Genomic DNA, 15,504 nt, shown 5'->3' with positions numbered 1-15,504 from the left:
CACCTTTGTCTCTAAGAGGGCAATGCTGTGCCAAGACCTTTACGAAACAGCCCCCACTACCGTGCAATGTATTATTCAGACAACTGTGACGGTTGCTCATTCCTCAGATCTTATTGGTTTGTTCAAATAACAAAAATATTTAAATTGTTACTGTTTTAGATAAGAAGGCACAAATCTCAAAACCAGAACAGAGAGCTTACGTTTGAGCTCAGTCTTGCCAACGTGATTTAAAGACCAAGGTTTGCCGGGCACTGTGGCTCACGCCTGTAATCCCAGTACTTTGGGAGGCTGAGGTGGGCAGATCACCTGAGGTCAAGAGTTCGAGACCAGCCTGGCCAACATGGTGAAACCCCGTCTCTGCTAAAAATAGAAAAATTAGCTGGGCGTGGTGGAGGGCGCCTGTAATCCCAGCTACTTGGGAGGCTGAGGCAGGAGAATCGCTGAAACCTGGGAGGCGGAGGTTGCAGTGAGCCAAAATGGTGCCACTGCGCTCCAGCCTGGATGACAGTGTGAGCCTCCGTCTCAATACATACATACCTACATACATACATACATACATACATACCAAAACATTTGAAAAGCTAAAGAAGTCTAAATCCGTGTCAGGTGAGGGGTGCCACAGCCATGCTAACTTAGTCCACATATCTGTCTGCACATAACTAAGAATTTCTCTCCATAAGGTAGGAGGGATGGGGAATAAAGAGACTGTTTGGATTCCAAGACTTTTGTTTGCTTGGAAGAAGCCGTTAAAGCCTCTAGCAAATAAACGACTGTGAACCTAAGTAAGCCCTTAACAGAAGTCATTGTCATTATTGTTACTTATTAATAGTATCATCCTCAGCTTCTGTTTTCCTTCCTCCACCATCTCTCCAACTAACAATAAAGGTTTTAGTTTGAATTTTGTATTTAAAAAGATAAAAGTGATTTTGTAGTTCTTTATTACAATTACACAAATATCACATGGTTATTTTTGTTGTAGGAAAAATAAAGAAAAGTAAAATGAAGTTTGGAAACGTGTACGGTAATGATGTGGAAATCATAGTTGGGCCATCTGTCCCTGCCCCAATCTCTTGTTGAATTGTAATCCCCAACGCAGGAGGTGGGGCCTGGTGGGACGCAATTGGATCATGGGGGCGGATTTTTCATGAATGGTTTAGCACCATCCCCTTGGTGCTGTCTTCAGGATAATGAGTTCTCATGAGATCTGATTGTTTAAAAGTGTGTGGCACCTCCCCTATCAACTCTCTCTTGTTCCTGCTTTCGCCATGTGACGTGCCTGCTCTCGTTGCTTTCTGCCAGGATTGGAAGCTTCCCGAGGCCTCCCTAAAATCAGATGCTGCTATGCTTCCTGTAAAACCTGTAGAATCGTGAGCCAATTAAACCTCTTTCCTTTATAAATTACCTTTTCTCAGGTATTTCTTTTTTTTTTTCTTTTTGAGACAGTATCTTGGTCTGTTACCCAGGCTATTTCGGCTCACTGCAACCTCTGCCTCCCGGGTTCAAACGATTCTCCTGCCTCAGCCTCCCCAGTAGCTGGGACTACAGGCACGCACTACCTCACCTGACTAATTTTTGTATTTTTAGTAGAGACAGGGTTTCACCATGTTGGCCAGGCTGGTCTCGAACTCCTGAACTGATGTGATCCACCCAAAGTGCCAGGATTATAGGCATGAGCCACCTATAATCTGGCCAGGTATTTCTTCATAGCAATGCAAGAACAACCTGACACAGAAGGCAGTAAAAATGAACCATGCTCCACCACTTAGCTCAGAAATAGCTGTTAAGATTTTTATATTATCCACCCAACACATTTGTAATTATATTTTATAAGGATTTTTTTTACTACTCTTTATCATTATACTGTACACATTTCTACATCATTAAAATTTTTCATAATTATCAACAATAAAATACTGTTTTTTTAATAACCTGTTTAAAATTGACAAAAAGTGTATACATTTATAGCATACAACATGATGTTTTGACATATGTATACACTGTGGAGTGGTGAAACCAAGCTAATTACCAGATGCTTTGCCTCATATACTTATTGTTTTGTGTGGTAAGAACACTTAAAATCTACTATCTTAGCAATTTTACAGTATAAAATATATTGTTATTAACTATATTCACCACGGTGTATAATAGATCTCTTGAACTTATTCCTTTTTTCTAACTGGTAATTCCTTTTTTCTAACTGGTAACCATGATTTCCTCTCTTTTTCTATGAGTTCAATTTTTTTTTTTTTTTTTTGAGACGGAGTCTCGCTCTGTCGCCCAGGCTGGAGTGCAGTGGCGCGGTCTCGGCTCACTGCAAGCTCCACTTCCCGGGTTCACACCATTCTCCTGCCTCAGCCTCCGAGTAGCTGGGATTACAGGTGCCCGCCACCATGCCTGGCTAATTTTTTTGTATTTTTAGTAGAGAAGGGGTTTCACCGTGTTAGCCAGGATGGTCTCAATCTCCTGACCTCGTGATCTGCCCGCCCCGGCCTCCCAAAGTGCTGGGATTACAGGTGTGAGCCACTGCACCCGGCCGAGTTCAACTTTTTTAGATTCCACAAGATCTATTCCATAAGAGAGTGAGAGTTCATGTGATATTTGTCCTTCTCTGTCTAACATACTATTCTAATTGAAAATCAGAATATTTTAATGGTAGAAAATGCTAAATAGTACAGGACAAAGAAAAAAAAATCACTCCTAATCTCATAATCTAGATTGGTGATAATTGCTCTTCACCTTTTGATATATTTCTTTCAATAATATTAATGCATATATATTTTTTCATAAGATTAGGAATATATTACATATATAGTTCTCTTAATTTTTCCAATTTATTTAAAAATTATTTGAAAATTACAACAGATTTCTTTTTTTTCTACTTAACAAGATTATTTTCCCAGTCATTTCATGTTCTTCAAAAACGCCAATGATAGGAAAAATTTTCTCTTTCCTGAAATCTCTCTTCTTGTGATTAGGGCTGTTTGAGGTCCTGGACGGAAAGGCTTGGATGAAGTCCTTGCAGACTCAGCATGGTTGTAAGCAGTATAATTTCAGAGGGATGTCCCATGGGCTCACTCTGCAACCGGGCTGGATGAAGCAGAAATGATTTGACCTTCATGCCTTAATTAAAGGCTCTGATCACTGTTAAAATGCAACTTGCTCTCCAGAGATGCAACATTCTAAACAGCCCCCCATAGTTTATTGCTTTTCTGAACTGAGGTTTTCCTAGGAGAAAGAAGAAAAGAGGAAAGATTTCTTACCTTTTTAGTGGTTCAAGCTGCATTAACTCATAATTCCTCAGAGAAGCATTAAATACTATCAATTGTAATAACATTTACAATTTATTAAGCACTTATTATTATGTATTAAGCACTGCCAGGAGGACCTCTTACTTCATCTAACCCTCACAGCAACCCCATTTTACACAATCTCATGTTACCAACAATGAAACAGAGGCTCCGAGAGGTGAAAGGCCTCCCACACTCATGACAAGCTGATCAAGAATTCAAACCCGGGTCTGACTCCAAAGGTCTGTTCCATCAGCCCTGCCACACATCTGCCCAAACCATTTGCTTAAAATCATGTTTAATGCAAATAGAGTTTATGAATCAGAAACTAGGGCTTCTTTCCTGAAATGGTATAACATGAGAGGTGAAAGTGGTGGGCTGGCTTTTTTAGAAAAGGTAAAAAGGGCCAGGCACAGTGGCTCAAACCTGTAATCCCAGCATTTGAAGCGATGGAGGCAGGAGGATCCCTTGAGGCGAGGCCAAGAGTTTGAAGCCAGCCTGGGCAACACAGTGAGTCCTTATCTCTACCAAAAATTAACAAAATTAGCCAGGCATGGTGGCATGCACCCGCAGACCCAGCTACTCAGGATGCTGAGGCAGGAGGACCCACTGAGTCCAGGAGTCTGAGGCTGCCATGTGATCAGCCAGCTACGATCGTGCCACTGCTCTCCAGCCCGGGTGACACAGTGAGACCTTGTTTCTCAAAAACAAACAAACAAACAAACAAAAAAACAAAGGTAAAAGTCTGCTTGAGGAATTTTTTTTTTTTTTTTTGCATCAAAGTACTAATTTTAAATATTTCCCAAAAGAATCAAGGAAAGGGTGACATTCATTAACTAAGTCACAGTTTAGGCTCAAATAATAACAGTAACTACATGCTAGATTATGTGTTAAGCACATAACATATATAAGATAGGTACAATTATTCTTAATTTCCAGGTGAGGGATCTGGGGCACAGCAGGGTTAACTTGCCTAATGGCATGCAGTAAGCATAGATTCAAATTCAGTCAGAAGCCAAGACCCCAAATTCTTCATTAGTCTGTGAAACCTGCCCTCCTTTCCTGCCTTCTTTCTTCCCTTCCCTCCTTTGCTTCCTTCCTTTTCTCCCCTCCCTGCTTCCTTCCTGTTTATCTCTTTTTTGTCCTTTCTTTCATTCCCCTCCTGTCTTCCCTCCTTCCTTCACGCCTTCCTCTTCTCTCCTATCTGTTCTTTTTTTTTTGAGACAGGGTCTCGCTTTGTCACCCAGGTTGGAGTGCAGTGGAGCAATCTCGGCTCACCACAGCCTCAACATCTCTGCTCAAGCGATCCTCCCATCTCAGCCTCCCAAAAGCTAGGACCACAGGCACCACCATGCCTGGCTAACTTTTCTATTTTGTAGAGATGGGGTTTCACCATGTTGCCCAGGCTGATCTTGAACTCCTCAGCTCAAGTGATCCACCCACCTCGGCCTCCCAGAGGCCTCTGTTCCTTTTTCCTTCCTTCCTTCTGTCTCTTTCCTTTAGGGAAAACCCTGGGTTCAACTTCCAATCAAGAGGCCTGGGTGTAATTAAAGAGTGTTTCTGGGGGGTAATAGGTAGGTGAAAGAAGGAAAAAAAATATGTTGACTATTTGTTGGGTGTGAGCAGCATGCTAAGAGCTTCTGCATGGCCTGTCTCATTTAATCCTATAAACATCCATTATAACCAGAGATTATTATTACACCTACTTAAAAATGAGGAAACTGAGGTTCAAACAGGTGTCTTGCCCAAAGTCACAGCATTTTTAAAGGACAAAGCCAGGATAAACTATGATCTATTGACTTAAGTCTAATGTCAACTTGCATCACTGATGGCTATTTTCTCCCTTCCTTATGCTATGCTTTTCAGCATGGTAGAGAAAATGTTTCTTTTTGGGGGTGACATCTGCCAACCTCCTCCTCAAAAACTTCCTCGTGGTAAAATCTTGGTAATTCCACCTCATTTTCAAAGTCTTTTACAATCTGCCCTTCTTTTATTTCAGCAATTTTATTTCCCATCACTCCCTTTTCACATTCTCTCCTCTTCTCTGGCTGAAATTTCTGTTATTGCTACTCACTATATTAATTTCTATTTCCACATCTTTTATTCTCTAGTAATCAAATTGTATATATCTTTCAATGTCCAACTTAAGCATCTCCTTATCCATTCTAGTCCTCAGAGAAGGCAATATTTGATCACCCCACAGTCCTACTCAAAACCTTTCAGTGATAATCTTTTACACGCTGAACAAAACCAAGGCTTCTTCGCCTCGGATTCAAATCAGCCATCCAGTTGCAAATAAGTACTGAGACTCAATTATGTGCTAAGTACTCTCTAGGTGCTGGGAGAGCTGTGGAGAACCAGACAGACTGGTTCCTGCCCTTATGGTGAATGTACTAGACATTAAATAATTACAAATAATCAATTACATAATTACTAGTGTGAATCAAGTAATTACAGGGCCCTTTACAATCTGGTCTCAACCTATCTTTTCAGAGTTCTTTCTCATCCTTCTATTCCATCCAAATGGTCCCCCTCTCCATGCTTTCCTACCTCTGTGGCTGTGCCTATTCCCACCCTTCTTTCCTGAACACACTTTTCCCTGCTCCACCCCATTCCCCTCCAGGACCAGTTCTGCTTCTGCTTCTTCCATGCAACCCTGCCAGACAAGTTTAGTTTGAAAGATCTACCCTCATTTGAATTCCTAGCACTTATCCATTCAACAAATATTAACTGAATGACTTGTTGAAATGTTTGATGAATTACTCTTTATGAGATTCTAAATATACGCTGTGGTATTAAAGGTTTAAGTTGTGCAGGGAATTAGAGTTTTCCTATTGAGAAGGGCCAATGATTTTTCTCCTCTCTTTCCCTCTTTCCAGGGAGTGGAAGGAATCCACGAAACTAAATAATAGAACATACAAAATTATGAAGTAAAATGACAACAAAGTTACCCAATTACTCATAATCCGACTACTTAGAGACCCACCACTGACATTTTTCTCTTTTTAGTACTTTTTTTTTCCTGTTTCTGTTTTGCTGTGTGTCTACAGTTTGTAAAACTCTTTTTCCCTCCAGTTAAAAAAAAAGATTTTTTTTTTGAGACAGGGTCTTGCTTTGTCACCTAGATTGGAGTGCGGTATAGCAAACACTACAGCCTTGACCTCCTAGGCTCAAGCAATCTTCTTGCCTCAGCCTCTCAAATAGCTGGGACTACAGGTTCGCACCACCATGCCTGGCAAATTTTAAAATTTTTTGTAGAGATAGGGGTCTCACCATGTTGCTCAGGCTGGTCTCCTTCCTGGGCTCAAGTGATCCTCCTGCCTCAGCCTCCCAAACTGCTGAGATTTCAGGTGCAAGCCACCATACCCAGCCCCAAGTTAAAATTTTATCAAGACAATTATTTTATGGCCTTTAAAAAAGCACAAAATACCTCTGCCCCCACTCACTTGCTCTCTTCCGCTTGAGGGTGGAATGGTTTTGTCTAAAACAAAACTTAGAGAATTTACTCAGACTCATTCATATCTTTTCCAGTTCGTGGATTCTATGTATAAGAACCTGAGCATTGTTTTAGGGTCTTTACTTAAACAGAAATTCTTTCTCAAGACCTACTCTGGATGCTTTTTAGAACAAGCCTCATGTCTCTTCTTCAAGACCTTAAATGTGTGCTATATACAGTGTAGTCATATTGATGAGCAAACCACAGAATGTCCAAACTATGAGGACATATGATATCGTCCAGTTCACTCCCCTCACTTTAAGAGTACAGTGTTAGGACACCTGCCCAAAGTCATGTAGCTGCCTAGTTATCTTTCCAAATTGTCCCACTGTCTTTAGTTTGTGTAATAATAAACCCAAACTAAAATGCAACAAAAGCACTCACCCTTGCTAAATAAATAATGTCTATTCCTACCACTGAAGGGGAAAAGGTAACAAAGCTTGGTAGAGATTGGGCTAGATCTGCACTGGCTTATTTAGAAATTTCAGAGGACTAGGTGAGGTGGTTAAGGCCTGTAATCCTAGCACTTCAGGAGGCCGACGCAGGTGGATGACTTGAGCCCAGAGTTCGAGAAGGGCCTGGGTGACACAGTGAGATCTTCTCTCTACAAAAAAATAAACAAAATTAGCCAAGCGTGGTGGCACATGCCTGTACTCCCAGCTACTCGGGAGGGTGAGGTGGGTGGATTGCTTGATCCTGGGATATTGAGGCTGCACTGAGCCAAGATTGCGCCACTGCACTCCGGCCTGGGCAACAAACTGAGACACTGTCTAAAAAAAAAAAGACAGAAAGAAAGATCGGAGAACCTTTCTTACTGGAAGTCAACGTTGCCATGATAGGATTAAAGCAAGAAGAAACATTATGGGCCTCCTATCTCGTTCTTAATGTTCAAAATGCAGGGTATAGCAAAAGCATATAGGAAGAGGTCGTCCTGACTCATGAACTCAACATCGCTTTCTACGTTTATTTTGCTTTGGTTCTTCTTAATCTGACCTCTGTAGACTTCACCACGATCCAAGGTGTAATTCCAACAGGCAAAAGAAGCCTAAGGATTGTCGAACAGTTGGCTCCCTTCAGACAGACCAAGCTCAATTCATGGCAGCGTTCCTAGCCCCAGGTTGAAGCCCAGTAAGGTGGTCTCTTGCCTTTCTAAATTCTAAAAAAAGAGTGGTATTGGAATCTCTTCTTACCGGAACCCAGGAGAGGGCGAGCTGTGGTGCAGTCTTCCTAAAGGGGAGAACCGTAGTTTTCAGAGTTCTTCTAATGAACATCTCAATGGGCCTAAAAGGCTTCAATAGCAGATGAAAGGTTTCGGGGTGAGAGTGGGCGTGGGCGAAGCTGATCCCTTTAGGTTGGACTAAGGCAGAGCCAGATCCAAGAGGGAGAATCCAACTGTAAAATGATCTGGGGAATAAAGAGCTCTGTTGGGGGTGCAGCCGGATAAAGAACACCGGTGCTGCTCAGTGCAGCCCCTACCCATCCATGGCAAACAAAGGCAGCGGCCTCCCTTCCAGCCTTTTAGTTTGAACGAAGGCTCAGTACTACCTTTTAGGATCCACTCTTCCCTCCTAACGCACCCAATGAGGCCAGCGCCTCTTCCTGCCGGGAGGAGCTGAACTCTACCAGGAAACGGACAAGTGCCGCGGACCAATGGTGGGAGCTGCGGCGGGCCAGTGGGCGGGAGGAGTGGGTCCACCTGGGTTTGAGAACCAGAGAGCCCACAAAGGGGGAGGGCACGATGCGACGGCGGCGCAGTGGGTAAGAGGAACCTGCGAGGCTGCCAGCTAGGCTACGCCAACTACGGCGGAGGAACCGGGGACTGGGCGGCCGCAGCCAATGGGAAGGCGGCGGGCGCGGGGCGGGGCGGGCGTGGGGCGGGGCCCCCTCGGGTCCGCAGGGCTGGGGCGGAGCCAGGCCCGTGTCAGGTGGTCCGGGCGAGCGGGCGGTGCGGGGGGCGGGGCACGGCACGGCGCGGAGGGGAGAGCTGCGGCCGGCGGGCGGCGGCGGCGGCACCGGCTGCGCGAGCAGGTACCGGCGGCGGAGGTGACGAGGCCGCCCCCGGGGGGCGAGCGGGCAGGCGGGGACTTGGCCCGCTGCGCCCCTAGGCTGCGCGGAGCGCTCGCGCGCGGCGCTCTTCTAGTACCGCGGCAACAGCGCCGGCGAGCCGGCTTTCCCAGCCCCGCCAGCCCGGGCCCTACCTGCGGCCGCCGTCGTGGGGGGGGGGGGTCCTCCCAGCTCTGCGGAGGCGCATGAACAATAGGCGGCGGCGGCTCCTGCGGGCAGCGGCGGCCCCGCACCCTATGGATCGGCCGCTCCATGGAGCCCTCCAGAGCGCTTCTCGGCTGCCTAGCGAGCGCCGCCGCTGCCGCCCCGCCGGGGGAGGATGGAGCCGGGGCCGGGGCCGAGGAGGAGGAGGAGGAGGAGGAGGAGGCGGCGGCGGCGGCGGCGGCGGCGGGCCCCGGGGAGCTGGGCTGCGACGCGCCGCTGCCCTACTGGACGGCCGTGTTCGAGTACGAGGCGGCGGGCGAGGACGAGCTGACTCTGCGGCTGGGCGACGTGGTGGAGGTGCTGTCCAAGGACTCGCAGGTGTCCGGCGACGAGGGCTGGTGGACAGGGCAGCTGAACCAGCGGGTGGGCATCTTCCCCAGCAACTACGTGACCCCGCGCAGCGCCTTCTCCAGCCGCTGCCAGCCCGGCGGCGAGGACCCCAGCTGCTACCCGCCCATTCAGTGTAAGGCGAAGGCGGGGCCCGGGAGCCGGGCGGGGAAGGGGAATGACAGAGGCCTGGGGGGCGGTCGGGGAACGGGGGAGCCCTGCGCGAGGGCCAGGATGAAGGCGGGGGAATGGGGAGGAAGATCGACCTGGGTGTGGGTGGCGCGCGCTTGGGCTGCCCGGGCTTCGCTTGGTGCGCTGGATAAGCTCGAGACGCCGCAGGCCCTGCCCGCACTTCAGGCACTTGAGCTTCTTCACCTTCATTTGGCCACCTCAGCAGTGGCTCCGAATTCCTTATCCTGAAGTCCCAGCCTGAGACTTTGCCCGTTTCCCACTCCCTTCCTCTCTTACCGCGCCCACTCCCCAGCCCCCATTCCCAATCTGGAAGTGTTTAGGGCAAGCTGGTGGTTAGTGTCCAAGCCTTAGTCCCCAAATCAGGGACCTTGCCACCACCTCTTCTAACGCCTGTCCCCGCCTCTTAAAAGCATTTGCTTTCAAAGAGATGGGGTGTCTCCTCAGGGCTGGGCTGGCTCACAAGTCCCGGAAGCATGTGTGAACTCAAGGCTCAAGTGCCTGTAAAATGTCGGGTTGATTTCTTGGATCCTAATCCTTATATCTCAGAAGTTGTACCTTTAGGAGTCTCAGTGATTAACGTGCTAAGAGGGATGTGTGTGTTGGGAGTGGGAGTGGGACAAGTGATGATTAGAGAGGAAAAAGTATGTCGTTGCCCCATGGGAGATCAGGATTGCAAGGTACAGTGGCTGAATCCCAGCCCTTTGACAGTGAGGCTGTTTGGGAAATACATTTTCTTCTTTCTTCTCACCCTAGATCCTTGCCTATATTTGGAACTGGTCAAATCTCACGGGGACCATGCTCAGGGGTCCCTCCCAGGGCCTTTCTCCCAGTGTCCTGGTTTCCGTCAATTTTCCAGGAGCCCCATATTTCATACCCTATAATGAAATCTTCTTTGTTTTTTCAAGGGAGTTAAATTGCCATCAGAATCCCTTAATCATATTAGTTTGTTTCAGAAAAAACACTTAAATATCTCTTTAGTGCAGTTTACACTATTTTGTATTTGAGAGTTTCCATAATTTCTTATCTGTTAAAAAGGTATTGTTAATATGTATTAATTACTGTTTATTCCTTATTTTGTATACTTTCATCTTAGTTGATTTTTTAAAACGTCATTAGCAAGGACCAACTTTAAATATTTAGTTTTAAAATTTCCTTTGTGACAGTTACGTTTCTTGCTCTGTAACTTATTTTTTACCCCCACATTGTGTTACTTTAATCTTGAGGGTTTTTTGTTTTTGTTTTTGTTTTGAGATAGAGTGTCTCTGTCTCCCAGGCTGGAGTGCAGTGGCGCAATCTCAGCTCACTGCAACCTCTGCCTCCCGGGTTCAAGCAATTCTCCTGCCTCAGTCTCCTGAGTAGCTGGGATTACAGGTGCCCGCACCATGCCTGGCTAATTTTTGAATTTTTAGTAGAGATGAGGTTCACCATATTGGCCAAACTGGTCTCGAACTGCTCGAACTGCTGACCTCAAGTGATCCGCATGCCTCGGCCTCCCAAAGTGTTAGATTACAGGTGTGAGCCACCGTGTCTGGTCTATCTTAAGATGTTTTTTAAAAACTAGCACGTAATATCAAAGTCATAACCTCTTCACTTGTTTTTCTGCTCTTCCTTTTCTGTTGGTGTTTTGACTATCAAATTGATGTTCAAATCTTTAGGTTCCCCCTCTCCCTCTCATTCAGTTTAAAACTTCATTTTTCTTCATTTTAATCTTTAAAGTGCTTGGAGGTAGCAAATTACTTTAAATTGTTTCCAGATACTACATCTTTTTGGGACTAGTTTGGTAGGCTTAAGGTTAAGCATCCTGGCATAGTGTTTTGAAAGTGTTGAAAATGAACTTGGGCATATATTGGAAGAAATATGAATAGCCTGGCATGTTAGAAAACATAGTGTCATTTTAAACATAAGTCAGATTTTGATTCTGTGGGCGAAGTTTTGTGATTTTGTTTTCAGGGACAGCTAATGTCAGAGTAGAAGAGCTAGATGAGGTTCGTGATCAGGAACTCAGTTTCTTTAATATCTTGTGCTCTGGCTGCTGGAGCAGTCAAGAGTCAGTATGACTTAGGCTGAAAAACTGTCCACAGAGCCAGGCATGACAGTAATGTGCTACTTCTTCATTAGGTGACCAGGACTTATCTTCATTATCATACAAGTTACTGTGGATAGAGTAGATTCCTAAATCTGGAACCCAGATGTTGAGACAGTAGGAAGTAATTTGTTCTAATGGAAAGAATTGACTTGAAGAATATGGCATTTGTAAGACCTGGCACATTCTTTTATTTGGCCTCACTGGGAGTTCTGATCTTGACTGGAATTAATTTTTGATAATTCAGAAAATTTAGTTTCAGTCAAAAACTAATCATTGAGTACCTAGTGAATGATAGATACTGTACATTGTGTTAAGTACCAGGACATAAAGAAGTGATAAGATCAGAAAGTGCTTTTAAGTTACATGAGGGAGATTAACGATGTAAATATAAAACTTCAGTGCAGTGTCTTGGTAAAGATGCAGTGCCTTGGTTCATCAGAGGGTGAACATGGGCTGTTACTGACAGGTGCATCTCTCATCTGTGTGCTCTACCAGATCAGTTCGTGTCACTTGGAAAGTGAAGACAGTTGACAAACCTTGTCTCCAAAGACTTGGAATGAAATTGAGCCACTGACACCTCATCACCAGAGTTACCCTTTTCAACTTCCCCTCTAAGGATGTGTTGTGACGTTGCATTCTGGACCATGAATAGAAGATATTAAGCAATAGTGTTCAGTTTTAGTTTCATATTATTGTTTCTTAAGTGAAAATTTAGCTTCAAACTTTATTTAAAAGCTTTTTTTGTTTTCTTAATTTTTAGAGACAGGGTTTCACTTTCTCACCTAGGCTGAAGTGCAGTGGCGTAATCATAGCTCACTGCAACCTTGAACTCCTGGGCTCAAGGGATCCTCCCACTCCAGCCTCCTAAAGAAGCTGGGACCAGAGGCACATGCCACCATGCCCAGCCAATTATTTTTATTTACGTTTTAATAGAGATGAGCTTTTGCTTTGTTGCCCAGGCTAGTTTCGAACTCTTGGCTTCAATCATTCCTCCCACCTCAGCCTTCCAAAGTGTTGGGATTACAGGTGTAAGCCACTGTATCTGGCCTCAAACTTTATTCAAAACAGAAGGGGAAAGTTACTAAATATCATGACAAAGAAAACATATAAAAATTATAAGTCATTTTATGTTCTTATAGTGCTTTAATCCTCTCCATTGTAGGTACTTGTTAGCGTTTAGCTGCCTATGGATGACAAATATAAATAACCCAGGAGCTCACCCATCTTCTTTATTTTAGTGAAAGATGAAAAGTGTACAGTTCCAAACTCACTATCTTGGGAGGTGCAATCCTCCCAAGAGAAATATGAAAGTTTCTCTTACAAGAGAGTTGTTTCAGTTTTCAAACAGGGCATACATTAAGGTTATTAGTTTATACTTTTTATTATCTACATCCACTAGAAATAGAAGGACATACTTTCAGATGTACCTAAGATTTTTAAGTGAGTGAAGTATATACCATTCACTTACTCAAAACCTACCAAAATGTGCCTAAACATTCAGTTTCCAAGCATATGATTGAGAGGGAATAACATCTTGACTTTAAAAATGGAAGAACTAAGGATTTATTCCTGATATTCTTGTAAATATCCTTCTACAGAAACTGAAAAATGTACTGAATGCAGCTTGACCTGATTCTTACTTAAAACCAGGTCTTGACTGGAGCAGGGAAGGGAAGGAGAGCCCCACATACTCTGCTGCACCTGGAGGTCTAGTTCCTTCGTTCCTATCCAACGGGACTGAGCAGGGAAGGAAAAAGATGGTCCTTCCTCCCTCCCTTCTTCCTGGGTTCTGTCTTTTATCAGTTTGAAAGCTGTGTTCTGTACTTTTCTTGGAGTCAGGTCATAATATTTTTTTTAACTAAATAGCAAGAACCTGGGATTTTTATGTTCTACCCAAAGAGAGGTTATTGCTTTCCCTTCCCTGCAGAGGTTTTTAGAGGAGCTGTCCTTTCAGCACCCTAGTACTGAATCATATCTTTTAAACCTCCTTGCATTTATTTTTTCAATCCCTCCTGCGTTTAAATAAATATTTAACACCTACTGTGTGTTTACAACTATGCTTAAGACTGGAGGAAAGAAGGGAGGGTACAAGAGAAAGTACAATAGTTAAAATTCCTTAAGGAGAATTCAGATACTCAGTTGAGGAAATAAGAAAACAGATGCAAATTTGTTAAATAATCACACATCTTTTCATATGTGTAAAAGCTGCTAGAAAAACATGAATGTTCCTTCCCTTCATGACCAGGAAGACTCTTAACATGTATTTCTCCAAGAGGGTTTCTAATCTTTCTTTATAACATAGGCATATTTTCCTCATTCATAGAGATGACATCAGGCACAAATTAGTAATCAGTCAGGATTCATTTTGGGGCTCAGAAATGCTCAAGCTATTTTAAGCAAGAAAGAGATTTAGCACAGGAAATTCGGTGCTTGCAGAATTGTTGGAAGGGCTGAGGAAGAGGCTCTCAGCTGGACCTGTGTGAACAACTCCCAGAACATAGCAGAACTGGCCCACCAGGTCAGCTGCTACCTCTCTAATTGGGAACATACAGAATCAGGAGCTGCCATTGAAGCTGTTGGCTTCAAAAACACCCTGTTGTGTCTGCAGCCCAGAGATTTGGCAACGACTTGGCTACGAAACATTCCTCTCCACATCTACAGACTTAGTGATTGGACACCAACATGCTGTTGCAAAAAATCCCCGCAGCAAGATGGTCTTCATCTCACTTCTGTCTTTCAAATCTTGTGCATCTAATTGGCAGAACTTAATTTGCATTCAGAACTTTAGCTGTAAAGGAGTCTGGGAAATGTAGTTTTTAGCTTCCTAGCCTCTGTAGTATTGAAATTTATGCTAGAAGGATTTTGGAATGGATGCCGATTGCTAGTCTACAATATTCTTCCATGACATTCATTCTTCAGGAAGACTGCTAGATAAGGTGATAACCTCTTTAAACAGTTGGAATTTTGGGGTCAGGATGGGCCATACTTTTTGTATATCTAAAGACTATCCACCTAACTTATCCACCTAAGAGCTTCCTTTGTGCAGACTGCCAGTAGCATTACAAAATACAAATGAATATTAGCCCCAGATGGGATAGAGGTGCTATAATTAAGCAAGAACAGATTTTTTAGCACCGCCAGCATCTGAGTGGAGAACGGAGGCGTTACAGGGCTGGCTGAGTAAGGAAGGGAGTAGTCAGCAGTGGCAGTTCCTCTTTTGGTCTTGCCAAAAGTTCAGAAATGTATCTTTGTTTTCTTAGGTTTTTTTTAGTAAAGTGTGATTATTTTCTGTATTTGTTTCAGAAGGTCCAGTTCCAGTTCAGTTTTTTTTTTTTGAGATCTGAATTTGGTTTATTTCCTATTGAGATAGTGTGTTAGTCCATTCTTGCATTGCTTTGAAGGAATACCTGAGGCTGGGTAATTTATAAAGAAAAAAAGTTTAATTGGCCCACGGTTCTGCAACCTGTATGGGAAGCATGGCACCAGCATCTGCTTGGCTCTGGCGAGGCCTCAGGGAGCTTTTTTTCATGGTGGAAGGTGAAGTGGGAGCAGGCATGTCACATAGTGGGAGCCAGGAGCAAGAGAGAAAAACCGGGGAGGTGCCACACTCTTTTAAACAACCAGATCTTGTGTGAATTCGAGCAAAAACTCACTTATTACTATGCCAAGCCATTCATGGGGGATCAGCCCTCATGACCCAAATATTTCCACCAGGCCCCACCCCCAGCACTGGGGATTCCATTTTGACATGAAAATCAGAGGGGGCAAATATCCAAACCATATCAAGTAGATTTTTTTTTTCCATTTTATTTCAAGGATCTGTTGGTCACCTACAAAATGTTTGGCAT

General features: G+C 44.2%; 1 protein-coding gene and 1 long non-coding RNA gene across 3 annotated transcripts in view; one reads left to right on the top strand and one right to left on the bottom strand.

Moving 5' to 3' along the window:
* Positions 1–1,817: 1,817 nt before the first annotated feature.
* Positions 1,818–8,580, bottom strand: LOC103229273 (uncharacterized). Of its 2 annotated transcripts, XR_005235416.2 has the most exons (3): positions 8,329–8,577; positions 7,974–8,187; positions 1,818–3,225 (listed from the first exon to the last, which is right to left on the bottom strand). It is a non-coding gene; the product is annotated as an uncharacterized lncRNA (long non-coding RNA). The 2 variants fall into 2 exon arrangements; XR_005235415.2 differs by having other exon boundaries at positions 7,974–8,580.
* A 193-nt stretch (positions 8,581–8,773) lies between these two features.
* MAP3K9 (mitogen-activated protein kinase kinase kinase 9) overlaps positions 8,774–15,504 on the top strand; it is an 88,967-nt gene continuing 82,236 nt past the window's right edge. The window contains exon 1 of the mRNA XM_007987160.3: positions 8,774–9,514. Coding sequence (XP_007985351.2) covers positions 9,100–9,514 — 415 coding nt within the window. The 5' untranslated portion in view covers positions 8,774–9,099. The remainder of the gene's footprint in view (positions 9,515–15,504) is intronic.

This window comes from Chlorocebus sabaeus, chromosome 24, assembly GCF_047675955.1.
Source record: "Chlorocebus sabaeus isolate Y175 chromosome 24, mChlSab1.0.hap1, whole genome shotgun sequence".
In the NCBI taxonomy this organism is placed as follows: Eukaryota; Metazoa; Chordata; class Mammalia; order Primates; family Cercopithecidae; genus Chlorocebus; species Chlorocebus sabaeus.
This window is presented reverse-complemented; position numbering and strand designations above follow the sequence as displayed.